This window comes from Spea bombifrons, chromosome 3 (assembly GCF_027358695.1).
Source record: "Spea bombifrons isolate aSpeBom1 chromosome 3, aSpeBom1.2.pri, whole genome shotgun sequence".
Classification (NCBI taxonomy): Eukaryota; Metazoa; Chordata; class Amphibia; order Anura; family Pelobatidae; genus Spea; species Spea bombifrons.
In genome coordinates, this window is record NC_071089.1 from 21,297,501 (window position 1) to 21,324,910 (window position 27,410).

General features: G+C 39.0%; 1 protein-coding gene across 7 annotated transcripts in view; it reads right to left on the reverse strand.

The window, feature by feature from the left end:
- The window catches only part of EHBP1 (EH domain binding protein 1), a 172,187-nt gene that overhangs the window by 59,434 nt on the left and 85,343 nt on the right, over window positions 1-27,410 (reverse strand). For all 7 annotated transcript variants that reach the window (XM_053461397.1, XM_053461395.1, XM_053461401.1 and 4 more), the window contains 4 exons: window positions 24,877-25,055; window positions 24,106-24,154; window positions 13,778-14,665; window positions 9,170-9,313 (listed from right to left, as the gene is read on the reverse strand). In XM_053461397.1, coding sequence (XP_053317372.1) covers window positions 9,170-9,313; window positions 13,778-14,665; window positions 24,106-24,154; window positions 24,877-25,055 — 1,260 coding nt within the window. The remainder of the gene's footprint in view (window positions 1-9,169; window positions 9,314-13,777; window positions 14,666-24,105; window positions 24,155-24,876; window positions 25,056-27,410) is intronic.

Here is a 27,410-nt window from a genome sequence, read left to right on the forward strand (position 1 = left end):
TCTATTTAGATATCATTTAAGTAATGAACGTTAACCCTATGGGGACAGGGCTGTAGATTGACACCATGGTAGGGCAAAAACCTTCTGGCACTTCCAAGTACAAAGTGCTGTCATACGTTAGGCTACCTATAGAGTGAACTATATACTATGAACGATGCCAAACATGCTATTATTTTCCCAGACAGACACCAGCTGCCATAATAAAATTAACCTTTACCACGCTAAGATCCCTGCATCTAATGGACAGTATGTTTTTTAATAAACACATTCCTCATACTGTATTAAGAAAGGTCAGGCGCCGCCATCTAACAACTGCCCACTTCACTGCAAGTATTTTGGTGCAGATTACATAAAAAGGGGCATAAAAAATCTAAATTTCAATTTGCAGTAAGAAGGCTTTAGGTATTAAATTCTAAAGGCATGCAGTGTGAGTGAAGCACTGATAACTTGATTAGCTCTTGTGGCGCACTTGAAGGAGCTGTCTTACTCACAGACTCTCCCATCTCGAAAAACACTTTGATCTCCGTTCAATTCAAGTCAATTCATGGACATCAACTGACAAGACTGCGTGAAACACCCCGATGCCTGGGCCCAGAAATCCCAGAAAACTATTCGGTTTCATTAAGGTTTCCATGACGAGGTAAAGAGCGGCGGCACTTTAATTCCTAAGCCAACCGGCAATAGGTTCTTAAATCCTACATTTGTGCACACCGCATCTGTCTGCTAAACGGGGGTTTTATTTGGGGAGGTGGGGGGAGGGGGCAAATACTTACACTGCCAAAAAAAAAAAATACTTTGCTAGCAAACAAGGTATAGGCATTTTATGTCTTTTTAAGTAGCACCAGGTCTTCATATATTATTTACCATGCAGGCAAACACATGGTTAACAATCATCAGTTTCTTGTGACTCTGCTTGTAAGTTAATCATCCAGTTTGATTAAAGGTAAAGGATGAATGTGGCTGTAAAGTAATATCCCTAAACATTTTACTTCTTGTAAATAAAGAGTCAGCTCTTTGGTTCAGACCGATGTGGATGATGTGGCGCAGGTAGATAAGTGTTGCCGAATCCAGTGCCTTGAAAGCTGGTAACTTTGGAGTGACTGCCCCTCTGTGTCTCCAGGAGGGAATGTTGTGATCAGACACCAGCTTTAGAATGAATAAAAGCAGGGACTTGTACACTTTGTACACATCATCTGTCATTTTCTGCATTAACCCCTTATATTACACTTCATAGTCCCGCACGCAGAAAACTGTACGGCTCACGTGGTTATGGAAACAGAAAAAGTGGACTTCCCCACAGAATAAGTTTCATTATAATAAAAATATTTGTACACATAACATTATTAACTATAAAAAGTTAACTTTTTTCTATTTTTTTTGGGGGGGGGTTGAATAACACTCACATGAAGAAGAAAAAAAAACAACAACAAAAAAGTATCCATTAAAAATAACCAAAATTACTAAAAATATAATATAGCAGCACTCCATGAATTGACGTGTTTATTCCACCACGTAATTAAAAATAATCAAGCTCTCCCGTGTAAACGTATAGCATTATAACATTATAATCAGAACTACATGTTGATTTTTTTTCCTTTCCTAAGCTGCTCATCACATTTTTTTTTCACAAACATTTGGCCGTCATTCAGATTTTCAAAATCCAAAAATAATTTCAAAAATATACATTATTTCAATTTTTGGGTGGTGTTATATTCATGTGTGTGCCTAACTAATGTATATAATATGAACATTTATATATACATACATAAGGTATATTATATAGCATTTAAAGCCGTTCTCTGACAGGTACGCATCAGTAAACACTACAAAAATATATATTTACATATTATACATTGTACAAAAAAAAATATTAAAAAAATCACAAAATTAAATTAGGTCAAGTAAATAACCCTGAGCTTCAGCCCCAAAAGCTTTAAGGAGATGATCAGTTTTTTTTCTCAACACAGTAATTTAAATTCGAATACTAATTAAGCTGTAGATTTTAATTAAAAGACGTAAATTTGTTTGGCTTTCATTTTCCATTCACAGCTCCAGACTGGAAACAATAGCATGAAGAACTTCACAAAAATATGCAAAAAAAAAAAAAAAAAAGACAAATTAGTACAAGGGGATTTTTCTTCTTCTTCTTGTGCTATTAACCATTTCTGCCCCACGTCTCCTTTCTCTATATGGATAGGCTGCCAAAGGACCCACTTCAAAGGTTTTCGGTTTTAATTTTTCCCCCCCGTTTGTACTAGTTCCTGTCAGCGCAGGTCAGGAACACAAAAGTGGAAAGTCACTGGAAAGCCACCGCACGAACAGGCTGCGCGGCGAAAATCAAACAAAGCCCAATTAAACTAATCATAACGTCCCAGTGAACACAAGGAAGCTCACCTGGTATTTCTGGACGTCTTGTGTGAATTCCCAACCCTGTTCAGTGCTTGGCACTATAATTACCCCGACCAAAACACTGTGAAATTACCTCTCTGATCTGTTAATGGCTGAAAAAAAAATTCAAGCTGTTGTGGTTTTATGCCAAAGGGATCCAGCAAGATGGCGCAATGCTTTCTGACAAAGATGACAACTTCTTAGGGAGGATAAAAAAAATCAAAAAAGGAGAAAATTAACGGGATGGGGTTTACGTTTGCCAAAGTCTGTTCATTAATTACCAATTTAATCGCTGCTGGAGGCATGACATTAGAGAAATCTGGCCGAAAGTTCTAATAGATTATGAAGACCACCTAAGAAGAATGACCAAGAAATGTACAAAACAATTAATACTGTTTCGTTGCTATCAAAGGCACTTAGATTATTTAACATCAAGTGAAGCAAAAGAATTAGAGGCATCACAGTGCCACCACTTGGAACAGTAAATACAATGGCACACAATTAGTAATGCACATGTGACTCTTCATTCAGGGCATATATCCTTGGGAAAGCCAGAACATGATAAGGAGAACAAAAGAAACATTTTTAAGCGAAATGAATAAAGATTTTAACTCTACGCTGGCGCATGCTGAGCAAAACAGAATAGGCAGTGCAGAATAGAGCGCCGAGTAATGGTGATATCATTCTGGGATTACACCCCCAGCGATCGATACGACCTGCACAAAAAAGAGAGAATGTAGGTACGCGTGTGTGCGTGTGTGTGTCCAGTTTAATGACTGCCGGGCGGCGGCGTATTCTTCGCTTTGAGTGAGATTTGCGCATACCTCTAATCTGGAAAGCACTGGGAAATATCAACTCTATTGTGTTAGCGACACGCGGGCGGCGTTTGTAGAGATCCGCCGGCAGGGCGCAGACAGGTAAAATAAGAGGGGATAACGCAAACAGCGGCGGCTGCTGCAAATAAGGAGGTTATTAGAAGCAACCGAACAAAGCCTTCCCGATACAGCGTCGTACCTAGAGAAACACGAGAAATGTCTGCTTGTGCACAAACAATTAAAATATATATCTATATATAGATTCACATTCCTTGTTAATTACTTATTTGTAACAGACGTGCCTTTATTTCTGCGTCATCTATGAATGTAGGAATGCGCACACTTAAATATTCCTAACATTTTTTATAATAATTATGTTCTTCAGAATTATTGTAATAGTGTATTATTATTATTATTTTTTAATGCAGATACATTTTTCCATACAGCCTTCAACATGCTGAAAGAAACAGCCAGTGACATTTTTATATAGGAAGGGTAAATATCCCCCCAGGCAGGTGTGGCAGGTGCTCCTGAAAGGGGGCGCTCTGTAGAGTCATGTAAGGTGATGTTCTGGGGGGAGAGGGGTGGTAGTTACGTTAAAAATACCCGGGTACCCTATGCTCAGCCCTGTATCCCCCCCCTAGCATCACTACATGTATCTAGAGTTGATAAGTATAACACCCCCGTGACTCGGTTCTAACTTCTCCGCTACTTTTTTCTGTGGTTTGCTAATTTTCCAGAAAAGTCCGGTCCGGGTTCATCTATGTTTGTTATCAGCCAACTTGCCCAGGTCTAATGACAGGGGATCTGTTGATCATTCACTGCAAGCCCAAGTTGTCATGTGAAGCGCTACCTGTCCTGTTATTCCGCTGTGGTATACGGCGGCACTATAGAATCCACAAATAACACTAATATATGGGAAGTACTGTTTTGTTTTCCTAGCTTGCTCCACAATGAGGCTGTTTTTCCTCCTTCGTATAAAGAGTGGTGACTGCAATCTTTTATTAAAGTCTATGGAGACATACAGCGGCTTGTATAAAGTTTGGCAAACAAGAAAAATCTTTAGCAAAGTGTTTTCTAAACTGTAGGAATTGTACAATTGCTACATTTGGCTATTATGACACCTTTATACGTAACCCCCCCCCCCCCACGGTATCACAGACAAGGGGGCTATTGATAAAGAGCAGTCCTGGTACAGAAATGCAGCAAACAACAGAAACATCTCCGAACCATCAGTTTCCTTGGCGATTGCTCCTCATTTAACCCTTTGCTTGAGAATTCCGCTCTATATATACATAAATACCCCAGAGCAGGAGCAGTAACATGTCCAAACACCGGTACGTCTCACGTTAAAGGTATGCCGTGGAGTTATACAAGCCCTGTTCCCGCGTACGCGCAGGTAACCATGTTGAGTAACAGAGGCACTATTTGCTGGTGCAAGCTTATCCTCAACGCTACAAATACTGCATGTAGTAATTAGACAACTGGCAAATACAAGATAATAGCGTATGGGGGCAGAGGAGGGGTCTAATTTTAGAACAATTATCTGCTTTAGATGTTATCACTTTTCAAACAAGCTAGAATAAACAAACAGTGGCGGGTCATGTGATCACCCGGGGCTATTTCCATATTAATTAAGCTAATAACTGATTAGGGATTTGGGGCACCAGGCACAATTTTTGTAGGACCAATTTGGGAGTAGAGGATATGTTTGTGGTTAACAAAAATAAAAAAAAAGTATCTATTGGCTCCACCTGAAGAGAAAGCAATTGTTTGCTGGACATTCTAGATAAAGATCAAGATAATCCAAGTGGGGTGGGACAGGGAACACGAGAACCTCATGCTATTGAAGTTCTTTCTAACAGGAGGCCTCTCATCATGTCTTTAACGGGCTTCATAGAGAATTATTAAAATATTTCATTTACATTTACCTTCATCAAAGATGTTCTAGCGGGGGGAGTCGGTAGTTTCAATATATTTTAGTTGTGATACTCTTACGGCTCTTCCAGACACAATGAGCAACATTATAAAACTGCTGGACCACTGAAACCCAATCTAGGGGTGAGATCTCCATGCTTTGATAGATCGATGCGATTCTTATAAAAGCCAGATTTGCGAATGGCTCTCAGGCATGGAAATAATGCCTTAAAAAACATATGTATCTCTCGGGGGCCATAACCGCTCCAATAGCCATTAAGTTTTGCAGCACAATTTAGAACGTAAAAGCAACCTTGAAAAAAATGTTTAATATTTATAATCTACATCAATTCCCTTATATATTATATGCATTGAGGATTATTTTCTTAATATCTCATTGGACTTCTTACTTTTTTAAAAATTATATATATGTAACTTTTTGGTTACGCATATTAAACTGTTCTACAAGGATGAGCCCCAAAATCTGCGATGGCTCCACCAGATTTGTGACAGAGCTGCCAGCTTGATATATTAATGGCGCCAGTAATGTTATCTCAAGTTATAACAGCGCATATAAGTGGAGTACATCGTGATTCAGTAAAAGGACATGTCTGTATGTGTTAGATCTAGAAGTTGGTTGTAATAATTATGCTTCGCGTTTGAAGCATACTCCATGTTTCCGGAGATCCTGTTCTTACTATCGTGAAATCAGATCACATATCGATCACTAAAATCCAAACCACAGAAATCAGGGAACATGGAGAATGAAAAGACAACGTCCAATCTTTCTCCCTCCTTATTTTGCCAATTAGATGGCCAAAAGCAGCTTTTGTTATCTACAAATCTAGTGATCATATCTAAATCTGTGACAATTATCAGTATGGCAAGCCCTGTCTTTTCAATCAATGTTTTCCAATTAACATCAAAGGGCCAAGGTTGCATTCTGTAAGGTTTTCTTTGCAAAGATCCCTATTCTCTCCTCCCTCCCGAAATCTCTAAATGAAGTTACAGGTTTAATTGCCAGAGAAAAAGCAGCTTTCGCTTCTCCTTTGCACCAGTGCTGGAGGAGCAATTTAGAGCAGTCTTTGAATCCATTGTGTCGCTCACTCAAAAGCAAGGCAATATATTACATACTTACTGCTAAGTAGGAAAATAAATACCGTTACTAGCACTGAAACGAAAACATAGCCAAGTGGAATTAAACATTTCAGACTGTTGCTAAATCTTAAACTAATTACACACAGGGATTCCAAGAAACGCACAACGTTAACCCCATCCCTGCCTCGCTCTGATCACCACCCACTGCAGATAATCCTTCTGGTTTCACTACCAGGCATGTCTTTAAAGTTGAAGACTGCTATAATATAATATGCACTTCAGCGTTCTTCCCAGAACAATGAATAAACGTGAAGACCAAAATATTGATTTGAGCTTATTTTGATTTTGTATATATTTAGATTCTTTAAAGTCCAAATAAACATATTTAATATCAAGATATGTTCAGATTAATGGTTTGGTCTACAATTGGATCATAATTTGATAATAACTGCTTATATATATATATATATATATATATATATATATATATATACACACTTTACTTTTAACTGCATGCATGAATGTCACCTTTAAATAAACTTTGTGCATTTGCACTTGTTGCCTGCTCCCAGCTCCTTACGTTGCAGGACATTTGTTTGGCGCATACTAACCACCAGCAAATTCACAGGATGGTTCACGCAAGAGTTCCAGGGGTTACCATGAGACCCCCAGCACACATGCGCAGAAAGTGCCCCCCCATTTACTTTGATGGCAGTGCTATCCTGCACCAAAACTGCTGTCCAATGCAGACAGCGGAGGGAGGTTAAGACCTAAAAGTTAATGATGAGACATCCCCACTTCAGAAGTGGCATTTCATTTTGTCAGGATTTTTATTTATTTATTTATTTATTTGCATAAAACCTAATTTTTTTTTATACCTTTTGATGTACCACATTCTATGGCACGAGTACATTTTCATCCATATGCATATTTATATTCTCACACACAACAAACACGGCTTTTAACTTGTCACACGAGACATGTATCTGTCAAGCATACAACTGTGGTCTGTAAGTTTCTGTGTGTGTTTGGGGCAGTCTATATAAATTTGCCATTCAAGTTTAAAATCACCAAAGCCCTTAAGGCGCTGAAGGAACTTCTTGCCAAACAACACCCTTATCACTGCGTCTGTTCTCTTATACCTTTTTTTTTTTTTGGGTGTCCTCATTAAAACGCTATTTTTCCCCCTTTCTCCTAGCTTACCCCTCTAATCAGCCCCGTTTCTCATATTATAACACGGTTTCTTTCCCTCTCTTTCGGTAAATATTTTATCGCAATGTTTTAGAAAACTCCAATTACACCATATGACTTTATAAAGAGACATACACATAAGACCCAGAAATTGCCTTTTATAACAAGGAACATTTGAGGTCATTGATCAAAATAGAATAGTATTTTTTTTGGCAATGGCAAATCCAACGTTGGCAGCAGTGCCACTATTTAGACTATTATTTTAATCCAGCGCCAGTGATGGCACAGACCCGCGCCGCTCATAAAAATAGTATACGTTACGACGCAATCCATCCACGCAGCGTCAGCTCACACCCTACAGGACAGCTGACGGAACAGCAATACAGCTTCTGCCTGCTTCGGAGATGCTATTATTAAAAGTAAATTAGCCGGAATTCCCTCGGGATGATGGTGTTACAAGGTCATCGGACAGGTTATCGAAGGGCCAGCAAGAAACGGCTAACAAAGCCAAACGCAATGGCAGCTGGCCTGTCATGTTCAATATCCTTTACCGAGCTCTGTGTGATTGGACCCAAGGCGGACACAAAAAGGGAAAACTTTCAAACATTCTTCCTGGTTATATAGTAAGGAAATTTAATGGCAATCTTTCAAACCAGTCCTACTTATATAACGATATGTGGGATTGTATTTGGATATTAAGCTCCTGTGCACCGGTAGTATATAGAAAGGTAGAAACAGGATCTGGCAGGTAAGAACCATTTGGTTTATTTACTTAACATAGGACTACATTTGGAACATGAGATTTTCTAAACAGACCATTCACATTAAAAGTAAGGAGCAATGTACCAGATGTGACACTGGTATATTATATATACATATACATAATTATATACATATATACACACAGCGTGTGTATGTGTATATATAAATATATATGGCACACCTATATAAAGATATAAGCACACACATAGAGCTCCTAATTTAAAATGTAATATATAAGCATAAAAAAGGGTTTTTTTTCAATCCCCTTGTGTCCTTGGAACAAAGAAAATGCAAAAAAACATGAAAAATACAAGCCAAATATATTGCAGATATTTTAGGTTTTCAGGAACAAAAACCGGCTCTTTGCAGGCAATGCTTACTAGCGCAATATTTATAAACAGGAGGCAGCATAACCTTTCTGTGTCTCTGTTTTCCTCTTTCTTAATTCTATTATGATTGTGTGATTTTATTGAGGACGTTTGCAGCGAGAAGGTATGAACTCTGGTAAAAGTTCTAAAGTGCTTCTTGTCCGGTTGCAATGGGGTTTATTCATCACACAGTGGGGTCTATTCACTAAAGGGAGAGAAGACCGGACAGTCTGCAGGAGAGTTGTGGTTTCAACTCCTTAGCTTCTCTATACTTTATGAAGGGCTTACCACAGAGCGTGTCTTCCGTAGGAGAAGCTCGGCTGTCCCTGTATAATGCACAGTTAAATCAGGGAGATTTCATCAACCATTAAATTATGCATTGCACAGGGCCAGCTCTGCAACAATTCTTGTTGGCCCAGCATAATAAATAGTAAATCTTTTAAGATGACGTGTTTCACCACACCGGAACCAAATCTATAACTCAGTTATGCGAATAAACCATCATTTTGCCGGGGGTTTATATTTCCCTATAAAAGAGCATTTGTAAGAAAATAATGCATTTTCCTGGTAAGACGCAACAGCATATCTGCACAAAGCCCATAACATATAATACCGGAAGGCACATCGTACCTCACTTAGCTGCTTAGCGCGAGTGGAAGTGGCTGTGCTGTTGCGTTGCTTGCTGGCTGCTTTCAGCGCTGCGTCTCGCCTTGCTTGCTCGAGCAGGACCCGCGCTCTCTCCTTCAGTTCTTCCTGTCGGGAGAGCATTCGCTGCTGGAGGACAACAAACGCAAGCATGTGTGTCAGTGGTGTCAGGAACCTAGTGTTTAACACTTTCTATTAAATAAATGAAACAAGAAAACATATCTATTTACAGAGGAAAATAAAACACTGAGTTATTTCATAGAGTTATGCACTTGGACCAAAACAATCCAGATTTTTCATTTTGCTTTTGGTCCATTCTTTTATTCAACAGTTAATGATGATGAAAGAAGACAGAAGACCAAGAAGAGGCAAGAGAAGAAGCGGAGATGTGGACACAGACGCATTTGTCGGGGAATACAGGAAGAGCGTGAGAAAGAGAGTGTGCAAGAGACTGAGCGTGTAAGAGAGAGTAAGGGAATGAGAGAGCGTAAGAGCATGAGTGAGTTTGAGTAACAGCGAATGAGTGCGAGAGTAACAGTAAGTTAAAAAAAAAAAAAAAAAAAAAAGCATCAAAATGCAAATGAAAATTCTGAGCTCTCTGCTTTGTTTTCAGGGTCCTTCCTTGTTTGCAGACATTTGTACAAATTAACAAAATTGACACAAGTCTATTTTTGGCATTTTGAACAGTGATTTTCTAAATTCAGAATATTCCAGTTCACACGTGTCTAATTTAATTGTGACTCCAGACAGCGACATACAAGATTTGATTTGTTGAAACACCTTCACTGTGCAACATCTTCGCATTCCACTCAGGTCCTGAAATAGTTAAATACTTGCTCTAGAACCAGCCACCCTTCTGGAAAGGCATGCTGGCACAAGTATCACAACAGTTTTTCCTCCTCTTTGTAATATACGTTAAGGTTGTTGAAGTATCGACAAATGGAAATCCACCCATTTTAAACATTTAGAATAAAACAAAGCCGGCAGTATTACCGTACCTTCCAGTTTCAGGTAACTGGTTCAGCAGGAATAATTTCCCTCGTCTATATAAACTCTCTCTTCTAACAAGCTAAAGCACAGGGTCAGGTAGCAAGGTGGATTTACAGAAACAATCAGACAATTAAATAAACATGTATGGTAACCAATGTCTTTAAGTTGATTTTGCTGATTTTCACTGTTTTTTTGCGATTGTGATCAAAGTGTAAAAATAGGCATAACTTTATATTTTGGCATAATACCAACAAATTCATGGCACATGAATACTAATAATAAAAAGGAGGTTTTATTGCAGAACCTGAAGCTCAGGAGAAGTTGTGTAATGCAGCGGGACAATGACCCTAAACATTAAATCAAATCTACTATAGAATGGTTTCCAATAAAAAGAAAATCTTCCTTTTTTAGCGTCCCAGTCAGATCCCAGACTTTAACCCATTAGAAATGCTGTGAAATGACCTCAAGAGAGCCGTTCATATAAGATATCTTAAGAATATGGCTGAGTTTAAGCAGTTCTGTAAAAAAGAATGGTCCAAAATTCTTCCAGAACATGCTGCCAAAGGAGGTGGACAAGTTACTAAATCCAAGGGTTCACTTACTTTTTCCACCAGCACTGTGAATGTTTAATGGATGCGTTCAATAAAGACATGAAAGATTATCATTGTGTGTTATTAGATAGAGCACATTGTGTTTGTGTGCAAGCTAATTTACTTTTTCTCCTCATTGTAAGTAAAAGGCACCGGCAGAAAAAGATCTGAGGATATAAGGTTTCGGAACGAAAGACTTGTATCATTGTATTAATATCTTTATTGCCATATAGGTAATTAGCACTTGAAATACTGTCCTGTTTCATCTTCATTACATACTACGAAGCCCACATGGGATCCTGAGACGCTGTCTGAACTGCCCGAGAGTGCTTCCTACAATGGAGTGCGGTCCCCAGCTGGATACACGCAGCAGCATGCTGGAAGAGTGTAAGACCTTGGCATCACGTGCATCTAGTAGGTGGCTGCATGTATGTCATTTATCAGCTGCTAGCCTTAAAGTGCCAGGGCAGATTTTAATCCCCAATCTGTTCTTTAGGGTGCCTCAAGGGCAGCCTTTTATCCCCCTAAGCCTGGGGGAGCCTCTAGCTCTACCCACATACTGCCCAGCTCCACCAATTATCCTCCATCACCACTCACGGGCAGCTACACCCAGAACCAGCTCTGCACCCTCCTAACTCCTTTACGGAGAAGGAGGACGACGCTCCGAGGGGCACACTGGGGACATTCCCAGTTATGTTCATAAGGAGAGATAGTTCTAAACCGGCCCTCATTACAGGCCTGAAATCTGCTCTTCTTTTAAGATGTACAAGGGTGTTTTGGGACCAAAGTCGAGCCTGAAGTAAATACTCATGCACCCAAACGCTTTGGGCCCTTCCCGTTAAAAGCTGAACGGCAGACGTTGTTCTGTGTAAGCCACAAAAATAAACAGAAGCTCGCAGGTGTGGAACTTTTTAACTTGACAAATTAGCAACATGTAATTTGCAGGAATATATTTAAGGGCCATAAGTCTGTCTTGCAGTACTGCTGCTCTTCCATCATTAAAGCTGTGACTAGACATAATGACTCAAAGAGATTTATGGCCCAATAATCTGCGTGAAGTGATTTACAAGCTGAAAGCAACAAGAGTGACACGTGTACAGGAAAGCACATAGCCCTTAAGCCTAAAAGTACAGTATTTTCCATAAGTAAAGCAATCTTTTGGTTTATAACATCCTCAATATATACTGGTTAATTACAAATACCCATCGAAGTTATGTCTATATATCAGACAATGGTCTGCTTGCAAGAGCAGGGTCCTCTTCACTTTCTACACCAGTACCCCTCAATGTGTGTCAGTTTTGTATATTGCCACGTTATAGTTAATTTTTTACAGCACTATGGACTCATTTGGCGTTTTATAAACAAATGTAACATGTGTTGTAAAGTAAGAACGTTTTCAAAAATAGTTAATAGTTTCTTTTTATCATTTAACAAAATGCAAAGTGAGTCAACAAAAGTTATGTTATCCCAGGCAGACTGGATGGTGTTGAGATCAGAGCTCTGGTGCAAGTGATCCTAGAAGAATTGATGATGTTTTGAAGGTAAAGGTTGGTCGCACCAAATATTGATTTGATTTAGAATTTTCTTCTGTTCAGTCACTTTGCATTTTGTTAAATGATAAAAAATAAACCATTAGCACGACCATTTTTGAAAGCATTGTTACTTTAAAGAATTTTATTTTTCACACCTGCCTAAAACATTTGCACAATATTGTAGGTACCGCAACTAGCAGAGAACAAAACGACTAAAAGTGCTCTTCATACCAGGTAGGCAAATACAACTAGTTGTGAAACACAGGGAAGTCATTCTCATTTTGTTCCACTAAGTTCCTTTGACTCGCATGTAAGATAAGAGCATCTGGTCAATGAAAAATTCCCCCAACATTTGGTAAGACTTCTTCCTCAAAGTAAAGTAAAGAGAAGTCACACAGTATTTATTATTATCATTGTTGCATATTTCTATCTTAATATATTGCATTAACATTGTTCTGATTGCAGTGTAATTTGTTTATATGCACTTTATTTGCAGTATCTATACATAGATATAAGAGTTAATCAAAGTGCGAGTGTGATATTAAAAATTAATGTTGATTCCTGACTGGACATTAGCTGGGGGGGGGGGTTTGAGGAAAGGGCCAAAAACATACCCCCCCCATGCATTTTAAAAACAGCCAACACACAAAAAAAGAAAGTGCATATTATGGCTGAAGTGTCCCTTTAGGCACAGCAGCTTTTTGTGGGCTCTACCGATGAAGGTATGTTACGGAGCGATGGGTCCTCTTCAGGTGTCAGATAAATATTCAGCATACCAAATGCTGCCGACGCCACCTAACCTGCCCTTCCGAAAACACATATGACGCACTACGATGTTAGGTGTGGCTGTTTATGGATTTAATTAACACCCCTATGTTCAGAGAACAAACACATAGGGACGTCTGCAGCAGAAATTCTCAGTAGCCATTTTTTGATGGCACGGAGAGCATTCCCACTTCCATGGCTTTAAAGGTTTGATATGTAGTTTGTGAAAGGAAAGGGGTTTCAAAACAAATCTGTGCATCTGGGTGAGGGTCCTAAACATATATGCAATGTGGTATTTTACAAATGCAGTAACAGCTCCAAACGCCGTGACAGCAACATACTATCAGCTCGTATACACAGTGAAAATTGAAGTTAGCTGTTACCTTTCTTCAACAGTCTATGCTGGGGCAAGTGTATCCAACTTTTCAAATTACCAAAGAGGGACAGTTTTGTTTGCTAACCATAACTGAGAAAGGCATTTAAAAATAAACATAACCAATTTTAGTAACACAAATTTGACTTTGTAGAACAGCGCGACACCCTCACACCGAGCACATATTCTGAGCACCTGGAAAAGAAAAGCTCTTTACAAGAGAGTTCTGTAATTTTATGAGATTACAAAGATATAAGGTACTACTTATTAAAGTGATTTTGAAGATGTAGATACACAGGTAAATCAATTACCAAAAGAAGTAAACAATTTACATATTTCTCACCTCAGGGGTCTTTGCGGTTTGATCAACATGATTGACCGAAGACTTGGTTGCATCCAGAATCGCACTTATCCCAGTTTGTGGTATAGAAGGAGGCCTGTATTGAAGATCTCCAGGCTTTTCATGTAAATCAGCAGCTTTCAACGTTATGGGAACACTAGATTTATGTTCTTGGGTTTCGCTGCCCAATCTATTACATTCTACAGGACTCGACAGGACTGGCTTAGCCTGCTCGCATTTACTAGGCGAATGATCGTCCACAGATAGTGTTGCTTTGGAGGTAACTTCTTTTTCAGATTCTGTTACCCGAGTCAAATCACTAAGGTCTAGAATATCAGCTTTAAGTAATTTTCTTTTAGCCACCTGCGGCTGGATTTGTGTTTGAGCGACGTCTGCTCCGTCATATCTCCTTGGGTCCTCAGATTCCAGTGTCCTACTTGTGCTTTGCAATTCTAGGTTACTTTTAGTCCTAGGTGATGGAAGGTCATGTTCGACGCTAGGAGATTCAACAATATGATTCTTCTTGCTTTCATTGTCCCTGGCACAATTGTCATTTACTGACTTTGGATCCTGATCAGAAACAAAATCGGGCAGAGTGGTTTGGACCTGCTGTAGTTCAGACTCTGACTCCTGATTCAGTTCACCAAGCTCTGCATAGAACTTCTCTTGATCTATGGAGCTGTTTGTGTCGGTCTCATAACTGCCTACTTTATATGTGCTTTTGCTGCTGTTCTCTTCAATCTGAACCACATTAAGCTCCTGTCCACTAAAGTGCGCCCGGATTTGATACAGGTAAGTCATAACGGTCAGCTTGTCTGGGATAGCCAACAAAACCATATCCGACGGTTCCAGTAACCTTGATATTCCAATGCTGGCAAATCCATCATATGCCTTAAATAAAAAGGAAAAGAAAAATGTAATTACCGTTTTAAACAGTCGCATTAAAATATATGGTCCCACATACCCAATAATATTTGTAACCGTTATAAGCACAATATAGAAAACATTATCTAGAATGTATTGCCCCCCCCCCAAACAGTGACTTGGGGGTCTATATCAAACCACTGTTGTGGACAGCTTTCTTTATGCCATGTCATATGGTGCATTAACCAGCAGGAGAGAGGGCATCAGCCGCTCTGTTACTATAGCAACAAAAGAAGCTTCACGGAATAAAAAATAAATATATATTCTATTTACCATCCATTTACCATCAAAATGCTGTTACGTATGACTTGTTTTATGCTGATGCGGTCACTGTCTGCAGGCAGCGGAAGTGGGACAAATAGTGCCCCCTACAGAGTAAAATGCTTGTTTTTATTTACACAAAATCACACGAGAATTTCTAGTTAAGATCCCATCTATTGATCTAGTTAGGAAGAGTCAATCCTGGATCTGATTTATCGTGGTTTGCAAATAGACTGGGGGCCAGTCGCCTAGAGAAAGCAACATATAACTTCTAGGGCACCTGACAATAACTTATAAGATTTTAGGTAGTTTTGGCACTAATTTGGCAATAGAGTTCAAGAGCAGAGTTTCTTTTAGCAACATGTTGGGCAAAACCAGAACCAATAGCCCCCCTGCAGAAGAGTTTATTTAAGCGTGTAGTAGTGGGTAGCTGTCTTAGACATTGTCTTCAATACAATACCCATAAGTAAAAGTGGAGACCACCTCAACGCAACTCATGAGCCTCATGGTCTATCTTCTGATATTTGACTGACACCTTAAATCTGAATTTATAACCCTGTATAAAGAAATGGGCTTTCCAGAAGCTTGACGCTTTGGTAACCAACTGTTTATCACTAATAGCTTCTATTGACAGTGAAACGTATTCTATGAAACCAGGTCTCCCATAACTTAAATCATTTTTTCATAGTTTAATGACCAGGAAATTGTGGCAGAGATTCAAATAAAGAAGCTGTTACTTTATGTTATGCTACTAGCACATATGTGGGGTTAAGAGGAGCCTGGCAAACAGTCAAGAGGTTAACATGTTCCCAAACGTATGTGACCACAGTGTTCACTCACTAAATACCGAGTTGTGTTCGTTGTGAAAAAACAAAAGCATCATACTACTGATTATGAGTGGCCACTTCAGCCCTACTCACAGGAAAACACATTAAGGTTGAGCAAAAGGCCCCATTTATGAAAATCTCACTAAGAACTCACACACAAAACACAAGATGCATGCAAAGCAAACATACAAGATGGAAGTTGCAGCTAGAGTACCAGGGACAGTATCGTTCATTGAGGAGAGGGGATAATTCACGTGATGTGTTTTAAAACTTGGAGTGTTAAGCATCACAGTGCAAACTTTTGAACTAAGAAACGCTACGGCAAACCTCATAACCACGTTCAAACAATCCTATAAACACGAAGCAGTGAATTGCGGGCTGAAAAAGTACAGCCAAGGCAATCAGTCTACCTCAACTACAATCATGATTACTTGGTACTTTAACAAATACAGATAGCATTGCTGGACAAGAACATAGCAGCTATGACCATACAGCAAAACATCTAGTGGAGAAACTAGTCGGATGTCACTAGTAGCCCAGTGGCTAGTATTTGACTGGATTGACCATTTTTAAAGCTCCAATAAACTTCTGTCACGTGCAGATCTAGAGCTGATTCCTTATGGAAATGAATATGAAACACACTTATTAACCAGAGTGTATGGCTGGGTGATTAAGACAAAGACAGTCTATTGTTTACCCAGGCAGTATGATAAAGAGTCAAGGTGCTTGTCTAGTAGATTAGGCTAAAGTGACAGATTTAGGAGACACACAAATGACTAATATGTAACTGTCTGAAAACAGAAGTGTTTTAAACGAAAAATACTTTTGTGGCCTTCTTTTTATGTGATACTAGTATAATAAAAACAAATGCTGGGAGTTCCCAATAACTGCCCAACAGTCAGCCTTTCTGCTTTCTTATTTAATTTCAGATGTGAGAGACACTGACTGGTCCAGGTAGACTTATCGGAGAAGCATGATCAGGGGCAGTACTGAAAACATTCAATTCTGCCAAGTATTCCGGAGACATAAATAAAACCCCCAAAAACACAAAGCTTCAAAAATATTTAAAACGTACTAGTTATCTGGAGTGCGAGGCAGTTGATTTTGTTTCCACCATTAAGAATGGAACATAGTTAGCCCAGTATAGTAAGTGTGGTCCAAGGGTGAGAATGATTAATGAACCACATTGCTTACGCCGATAAGCGCTATAGTGTAGGTCTGGGCTACCGAGTTCTCAGGCATCTCACAAGTAACCATTATGAATGTTCAAGAAGTTCAATGTCACCATATAGCAGATGAAAAGAAATGTTAAGGAATGCATTTGGAGAGGTTTCCTTTTCATTTAAGGAGATGGAGATTACTCTCATTTTTGGGGGAGGGCATCTTGAGTGACAGGCATCAATAACTAGCTGTCAAGGAAAGCACCACAGGCAGTTTCCCAAACATGGCCCAATTATATGACACACTGACATACTGGCAGAGATCGGATGACACGGGTAAATACCTCTCTGCAAACTGGCTTCTGCCCCTGGACTGAGAGAATGAAGAGCTTTGTCTGCTGCAGCATGAAAGCGGAAGTAACAGCACGTCTTTTTGCTAGATTTAGGAAAGCAAACAATGCTGAGCAAATTGTATTGTTTTATGGTATTTATTTTACTAAACATGAGAAAGGTCATTTGATTCTCTCCTGCCATGCTTCTACCGGAGTTTTGTAGGATCTGTAGTTGATGTTTATTTTCAATTGTACTTTCTTTGTATTTTTAATGCATGTAGACAAACCACTTGAAGAAGAAGAAAAAAAAAAAAAAACCTGTAATAAACTCATATGACAGAATATATATGCCATTATCAGCCCCGGAAACAATCAGCTGTTTACATTTCATAAGTTTATGCATTTACTCTATTTTTATTTATTATTTAGGGATGGGCTTGAAAGGTAGAATCCCTAAATTAGGGATGGATTGGATAGGTACAGGGCTAGCTTTTTGTGCATGGGGAATGGGAGGGAAGTGGTCAGACCCTCCCCTGCATGGGGAACAAATACTGACCAGGAGGCCCAGGGAAGCAGATCTTCACCTGGAGACTTCCCTCGTTTGGTAATCTCTGTAGATCTTAGAGACGCAGAGCGCCGGGGCATGACATCACATCTCTGCACTCTGCATCACTCGGAACTGGAGAGAGCACAAGCGTGAGGAAGGGTAATAAGCAGCAGCCCAGTGGGGCATAAGATGGGAGCCACGCTTGCCCCTGCTTACGGCCGGCACTGTATTGGCAACCGGGTTCAGGGAATCTTTTTTTCCCCATTAGGCAAAAGGACTAGTTAACATAAAACTGTCCTCTTTCTAGAAAAATACCAGTTAATTTGCGATAAATAATACTATATGAGGTATTGGAAGTCAATGTTAAACATAGTTGTCAACTATCTTAATTTTCTGCTGGGACAAAGCTAATGTGAAATTTAAAATCTGTTTTTCTTAAAGGTGCAGTTCCACCTACTGCTCCATCTGACAATTTAAAATTAAATGCAACATTAGAAATATCATTAATAGTGCTGCTGAATGCCGAAACTCTTCCAAGAAATAATTATTTAGTCATGGAAAATTATGCTTTATTCGTAAGTTTACCGGGAACACTTATGTGACACAAAAGAAGGCACCGATAGCTTGCCATGGAAACTGGAAAACAGTTTAATAATAGTTTCAGTGTTGTATTATCTGATTAAATATTCTGAATAAAGAATAAAATGACGCATCTGCTTAACATACTAGAACCGCGACAGAATTACGTGAAGGTGTAACTGCTGGATAACAGAAGAAGTTGTCCAAAATCTGTATTTGTTGACCAGTGAGATATCGGCCTTTATTCATCTTCTGACCAATGTTGACTGAAGTTGACATTTTAATTACGGAGGGATAATTTTCCCAATTGACTTAGCGTACACATCAGCAGGCGCGCACACAAGTATGCTCCCCTGTGCATTCATTGGAGCCGGGGGCACGAGAGGTTATCAGGGAAAAAGTGTGTAAGAGCAGGAAAGAAATCAGCAGGAAGCGGCTCACTTACTGCTGTCCCCGTCATGCCGGGGTCTGTAGGGTGATGACAGAGAGTACAACCGCACAATAACGGGGACTAATTACATTTTGGGAATTGGGAATGTTATACCACCAGTGAAAGGATGTAAACCAAGACAGCAATACAAAGATTGTGTTCCCTATCCACTTACCCAGAATCCCACTGGCATGACTGCAGCGAGGCTCTGCGTGTCCACAATGGGCTCCGGAAATATACTTTAGTAAAAGGGAGACAAATATCCCCAGGACATAGAATACAGACTATGCATTTAATATTATATATTAATGTATATGTTAAACACCAGATCCTAAAATTGCCCCTAGAACACGCGGCGGAAAACAAAATCCACATACCATGGGTAGTGTTTACTAAAAATTGCAACCTTAACTTAAGATGCTTATAAAAAAAAATATGTATAGAGGTTTTGCGCCTGTTGATTCATGCAAACCAACTCCTGTTTTCTGTTTTCTGAGAAATTCAGATAATTGAAGCTTCTTTTTAAAGCAGCAGCCAATCAGGAAGAGGGATGCCAGAGGCAAGCTGGGTAAATCATCTTCTCAGGCACAAACATGACATATACATGTACATATACATAACATATGGGTCATGTTTAGGCTGCTGAACCTTGGGGTTTTGTTAAGGAATGCGTTTATCAGTAAGAATTAAAGGGATCACCAAATCTCTATGTGAGTAATATGTTTTATATAAAGCAGGTGCACCATTTTCGTGTTTTTTTTTGTTTGTTTGTTTTTAAACTTAACAGGTCTTCGGCGTCTCCTCACATAATAGCAAATGGGTCGATCAACATCACCATTCCAACAGATCCACCTGTGCTAATGACAGACTCCTACAAGATCATAAACTTGCCCTGCTGGTGAGGGGGCATTCAATGGGACTCCGGGAAGGAATGGCATTTCGAGGTAAGCCTGAAAATCAGACATTAACTCAGCGTGTAAAGAAATTGGGTGGGTTTAAGTTTCAGGGCAACTGTCTGTACGAGGCTACAATGCATGTAATGGTCATGTTTTTTTTAAAAAAATGACCTTAGACACTCAGAGAGTGGGCAGGTTTATTACCAACTATATGGTTTGGAACATATAAACACAACCTGTCATTTCTGCAGATTTATATTTAGCTGCTGGGAGTGTCATGATTTAAAGTCTCTCCTTTTCTTCTTCCTTCCTACCTGTTTGCTCTTATCTCTCCTCTTTTCTCCTCGGCTACACTTTCCCCTCTTTTCTTTATCCATTTTCTTTCCCATTTCCTCTTCTCTCCCTCTTCTTTCTCCTCTTTTTACTCATCTCTCTTTTATGTGTCCTCTTCTTTCTCTTGTCTCCCTTCCTTTCAACAATGCCCATGGCCACATCCCTGACCAACCCCTAGGGTTGCCACTCAAACATGTCCAGAAAACAGCTCGGCAAAAGGTGGCCACCCTAGTTCAGGGGCAAATTTAATATATTAGCCAGGGCACAATGTCCACTTTGCAAATCTAAATGAGGCCAAGTCCACCACTTGAAGTGGATTAACAAATAGGAAAAGCCACAAAAGTTATTAAAGTTTACAATTATAAAGTAAAAACTGAGAACTAGAAACTATGTCTGAGACAAGTCATGTGGAACTGGCCCTAAAGCAGACCAGACAGGCGTAATGACTACTCTGTCTACTCCCATGCAGCCAATTTGCCCCATAAAGCACTCTTTGCCAATGTTTTGCCAGGTTTTGGCCAATAAGCAGTTTTTTGGGGCTGCAGTAAGCATCAGTTGCTTTGGTGTTTTGAGTGAGGACCCTAAACCCAGCACATCCCACTTCAGTGTGTTTCTGATATATCCTCAGGCAGGGGCTATAAATCACATTTTACTTTTTAAAACACCTTTTAAAGAATAAAACCATAATATTTCAGCACAAACTAACTTTCCGATTACTTAGATAGCATTATACATTTCTGAACTTATGCCTAATACTATGTGTATAATTATCCCTCCATCATTTTTATTATGACCAGCGGGTAATATTCCAGAGTTTTGGTTGTAATAATGATGGGATTCTCCAGGCGACGGCCCACAGACTCCCTGGTGCTATGCCACAGAAAAAACAAAGACGCTTGTCACGTACAGACTGGATGCTGCTATAAAAAAAGCCTAATTCTAATGCACTGTTATATTAACATTTATGGTTAAAACCACTTCACATCATTACTGAGACTCTTCTGTGGAGCCGTCATTCAAACATGATCAATGTCAGCCTCATCTATATATCTCACTTTGCAAATCTCTACCAAATGCAAATATTAAATTATATTTTTAACTAAATATTTTTGATTTACAATAAATTGTGGGGTAACATATGACCCAACGAGAGTATGCCAACGTAAACAGAAAGTTACAACCAATTATAACCAATGCAATATTCAGCTGAAATATTTTTTGCACAATAGGGGAAATTTGATGAAATTTCAGATTCCAACTATACCTTGTCAATTGGGCCAATTTGTTTCTATGCCGCTGTCTTGATAGATTAACTGCCTTCTATGGGTGGCAACTGCGCATGCGCCATGCTTGTCTAGTGGAGAAAGAGGCGCTCACGTGCAAACGGGGAATAACCAGAGACACACACACCGGCACACTGTTCTGGCTGATATCTATAACATGCCGGTGAGAACGAGGCCTTATTTTTGTTGAATAAATCATGGAACGGTGTAATGTGTGAGGTTGTATTTACCTAATTTTTAGACCTAGGTAAGGAACAGATGATTGTTATTGTGTCCCGATATTTAAAACCATAGAATTCAAAGAGGGTCTACTTTCTTTTTTTTACACAACGACGTGTGTGTGTATGTATGTATATATATTTATTTATATATATATATATATATATATATATATATATATATATATATATATATATATATATAAGTTTAATTATGCATTAGGTGGAGCCAATTATACTCTGCAGAAAAATCACACCCTTCGTAGTACATAAAGGGCAAATCTATCAGCAAATATGCATGAGTGTCAGTTTAAGAAGTAATGCAAGCATATAAAAAGGTGTAAGTATGTAAACCCGCACAAACGCCTTAATGAGACCATACATTGATGTACATGAATAGACTTATCACCGTAGGGTTGATGGCAGGTCATGGTGAGACTAAACTGTTCCTCCTTCCACCAAGTGACTTACCCACCAATAGTCAGGCTCTGTCAAGTTGCGGGAAAGTATTTAATTTTTAAAGATGGATTTGAAATACATTTGCTGACCTTTAAATATACACGTTTACTGCTCTTGCATACGTTCTGAGCTCATAGATAACATGGCATCAGGGTAGAAAAGCTTGATCACTGTATTTGGGCCTCAGAAGAGCGATACCTAAAAAGTATGGGGTCTTTAGGTGAACTTTAGGTGAACTTGATACCTTTTATGGGCTCAACATGGAAAAGGTTTTACACAAGATTTCAGAAGTCTCTTCTTTAGATACTTGGCAGGTAGTGATGCTTTACTGCAAGATGTAACAGAACATCACAGACCCGTCACTCTCATAATCACGTTAATGATTAACACTGTATTATCAGGCAGGTATAAGTACCGCTGTGTATTAAATGCTGCTCTCACATGTTGGTATAGCATCGGTACCTTTTACTCACTGCTAATATGTATGCAGAAATTCAGTGAAACCGGTATAAGGGGGGGGGCAAAGAAATTCTGGCAATAAAACAGAGAATTTATAATTACAGTTTGGTTGAACTTGAATTAAGTGCTTGAGTAATACTTATGCCTCCAGGGGCAATCGAAGGAGACAGGCAGTACATGGCTATGCGTTTCAGTGAAAATTTCGCAACAAATGCTTATATCAAATCTAAACTTAAAGTGACTCTTGGTTTCCAAATGTCATTTCTATTTGGTGGAGAAGAAAGAGTTAATCCCACCGCCTGCACCCTATTCAGTCCACCTTTAAGGAGAGCGGCATCCCGTAAGTCTGTCACCGATGCGTTGAAGACAACCGCTAACTCTTCTGTCTGTGAAAGATCTCTGGGCTGCATGGGTTTGCAGCAAAAGAATGCTTTGCGGTCTATTGTTAAGGCCGTTAAATAGTTTAATGCAGGGAGTGCATAGGTTCTAGGTGAGCACCATGCCGCATTATACCGGATAAAATGTATATAATTATAAGGCTACAGAATCCTCTGCCACTCTATAAATAATAATAATAATAATAATAAAATGTAAAAGGAAAAACAGGGAAGGGATCTATGGTACCCACGGAGTACATGATGTACAACAAGCTGGTTCACACGGAGGCCACGTCCATAACACCCATACCAACAGCACAGACGCATGCTCGATGTGTTTGTGTCTCACATTAATGGATATTTCTTTTAGAATCTCTTCCTGGCTGGGCTCCTCATAATGAGGAATACTGAATTCACATATTTTCCCCCTTATTCATAAGAATTAGAAAAGGTGTAATTACAAGATTTTTTATCAGAAAGTTTTGTTTAAAACCTGAAAATACAAGTTTTTTAGGTAAATTATAAAGTTATATCGTTAAGTTAAGGCTAGTTACTACGCAACAACAATGCAGGGAGATGGGGAAAAAGAAAAAAAAGCAATGTCTTGCAAACTAGTGAATTCTCTCTGAAAAGTGGTCTTATTACCATAGCAACCTATGGAGTGGTCCGGTTAACAAACTTTGTACCAAAATTAAATTTTTATACCTGACCCCCTATATATTGAGTCACCATGAAGGAGATGAAATACTTTATCACCATAAAAAGCATCGATGAAAAACTATAAAGTAAAACTACATGACCTTATGGCGGCACGCTAAAGGATATATGAAGAAATATTATATTTTTAGGGCGAGGTCACAGTAAATAGTAATTAAAAAAATATGCTTACACCTTGTTACTCTCTATAGAATAAATTATTTTAACAAATAAAATGATTGCAAGAAAAATAAAAAGAATTTGCTTTTGGCTAATTTGAACACTTTTTTTTTGTAATTTCTTTCAACCAAGATCCAGTTCCTTGGTTTAACCACCGTGGTTCAACTCACTCTTATAGTTATTGGACAATTTTGTTCTGTTCTTTCTTTTTTTTTTGTGGTTGCACAGAACTGCTAAGCCAATAAACACACTCGTCAAACTACAGGGGGCATTTATATTCCGTTTTGGGATTCTACAATAAAGAGTTTCACTGTCACCAAAATTAAATGGAAACGTGCAGCCATATACATTTACCGCTCCCAATTCTTACCTTTTTGTTGTTCTCTTTAATATCTTGAGGATTGAGGGACTTGTAGTCACTGAAGGAGAAAATGGTACAGAGGGTAAGAAAATAATATTTTCTAAAAAAAAAATCAAATAAAATATGCAGTTTTATAAGACGCTGAATCTAAAAAAGTTGCACAATAATATCACATGGCAACTAATAATTTTCCAGCAATCCAATCAACAAAACGAACAGTGTGGAAAATTAAATTGGACAAAATATTTAAATAAATCAGATGGATATGGCTGTTCTCAGTGCCTGGAGCTTTTATGTCTAAAATAGAAGGACAGCCAAATTCGCCATGTGGTAATCCCTTGTCGTCAACGTTGAAAGAGCTACAGGCTTATTTGTCTCGTCTCATTTCAACACTAACAAAATTTTTAATAGCATCTTGAGGTCAGTACTTTCTATAGGATTAAGGCAAAAAATGTAAATGAAACTGGGGCTTAAAATGAATGAGGGGCATTGACAGTGGAATTAACTCGTTGAGGACTGAGCATTCCACAATGTCACCTAAATAAATTTTACATAGTACTTTCACGGACGAGGATCTATATACCTCAGCAGATCTGTAACCAAATGTGAAGCCTTCAATAAGTAAAATATTTCTTGTGGCAATATACTGTGGCACAACATGGAAATGTAAACTATGGGACGACATAATATGCTGCTGTTATAGATTACATTTTATACATTGTAACTCAAAATATTATTTGTTATTTCATAGAATATTGAATGCGTTATGTGTCTACTTACATCAGATCTGGCCTGAAGTGGTGTAATATAGCACAAAAAGCCAGGCCATTCCTCCACGATGTGGTAAAATTGGTAATTTTAACTCCTCTGTATGACTTGGTAACCTCCTTACACCAAACGAGCAGTGACTGGCTTGCATTGGATTGTCGGCCGAGAGTAGGACTTGGTAATGGACTTGGCTGAAAATTGACAGAAATAAGAATTGGGTTAAATAAGTGATGACACTAAAAACCATGTTACAATTTGCAAATCCATTTCATGCAGCGTTATTGTTCTAACAGTCAGAACATGGACTATTTTATTATGTTCGTCTTGTGGGTCTTGACATAGACAATTATGTGGAGGGGCACACAGTGTCAGGTCCTTCTATAACCACCCCTGGTCTTATCAGTTGAAGGCACATTTATAGCCACCTGTCCCAAGTTAAACGTTCAGTTGGACCATATATTACTGCAGCTATAAATGCTTTCTATTCATCACTATATGCCATATCTATTCACCAAATGGGGCTACTCAGATATTTAATGAATTCAATAGTGAAATAATAAGCCAAACCAAACGTAACTATGAGGGGAACTATATTTCATTCACATAGTTTCCCTTCGGAGCAGGAAAAACATACTTGATACTTGGCCATCTTCTAAAGTAAAAAAAAAAAAAAAAAAAAAAAAACAAGTTCCCTCTAATAATTCAGGAGATTTGTTTGCATATTATTCAGCTGACTTTATATAAACATGGACTAGATCTTCAGCCACGCAAGTCCCCCAAAGAGTCATTAAAGTTGGCTGGGAGCACTGACCGCAGGCGCTTGGGCTCCTAAATCACACAACAGGTACAGCTGAAGTATCCAAAATAGTAAGCAGACGGGGAGACGGACGTGGCACCAGGTTTGGATTTTGGCACAAATAAAAAATGTGCAACTCAAACACCGACACGATTGAAACGATGTAGGCTGCGTGGTGACGGAAATACTTAGCAAATATATAAATGTTGCAGACTGATCAGAAAATATTGTATGCTACTCAGATGCAATAATGCCGGCTCTACCACAAAGCCGTTCACACGCATGCACGCTAAAGAGTACAGAAAGAACGGCAGCCTATGGACTAGGAAGGCACCCACGTCTTTGCCCGGAATATTCTCTGTTTGGGGTGCACTTGTTTGTATTTTTGGTAAATGATTTAGGGCTTTTGAATCATACACCCAGGATTTCTATTATCCATCGTATGTTATGTCCTTTACCTTCATATAAGTTTTGGTGACGCATCGGAATTAGCGTGTCCTCCTGCATGTCTTATTGACGGTCACATTTAGAGCAGCTTTTCAAGATGCTTTAACTCACCTGCCTGATGTTCTATTCTATTGACTGATTGACTGATGATCAGGTATGCTGATTTTTTTTTTTTTTTTTTACGAGAACAGCACTGCAATGAGCCAAATACCAAACCTTATTTACTACTGAATGGAGCTTAGCTTCATGAGGTGTCACTCCTTTGGCAGGAGTACAAGTCATTTGTGACTTTCCTTAATAAATACATTATACCATTATATCACATAATGTGGTTATATCCGCCGCAGATTATGGAAATAATCTTACACACTTCCGGAGGGGTGAGAAAAGATTCTAATGTTTGCTTGTGTTCTGTTACACGGTTACCGATTGAAACTACGTATGGCATCTACGTTAGCGGGAGCCGCTTGGAAGATACATCTTACTCGGCAGAGATACTGGTTGATCTCCAAACCCAGACCTAAAGCTTTTGATGTCGGTAAGGGACGTTTTGTAGCTGTCAAGTTTCAGGGATAATTTCATCTAGAGACAGCCGGCAACAGTGAACCCTTGCCTTCGGCGTGCCCTCTTTACCGATACGGCAGTGCAAGCCCCAGACTTGTGTCTGGACAAAATTATGCTGAAAGAAACCGCCTTGTTAACAATTTTAACACTCCAGGCACTGTATGCAACTGTATAAGTGAAGCACGCCCTTCCCAGAATGAAATCACGCAGAATTATCCTTTCAATCACAATAAAGTGACAGTCTATAGAGAAATACGCATCGGCTGTAAGAACTTCTTTAACCGGCTGCTGTCTCTTTGATGACAACAGGAAGATGACACTTCAAAAACCAGATTCCCGTGTTTACTGTAAGGTTGTCATTGACAACTTTACTACACTGAAGCATTTAACCCTTTAGTATGGTTGACATCATGTGAAGTACGGGATATTACGAGTAATTATTTTTAATAATTCACATAACTCGAATAACAACTTAAAACATATTTCCTGAACAATTGTGTGTGTGTGTGGGGGGGGGATTACTACAAAAAAAAATCTAGATTAAAGGACAATGGATAAAAGTGTCATAAACGTACAGTTGCTGTATGTGACTGTGGGTTGTTCTAGATGCAAACGCACCTTGTGCACCCCAAATAAAAACCGGAGTGCCAATAACCAGCCGGCAGCTGGCTAGCAACATAAGACAGGTAGCATAGACGGCTATGTAGTTTGGGCAGAAGATGTGGAAATGTAGCTTACG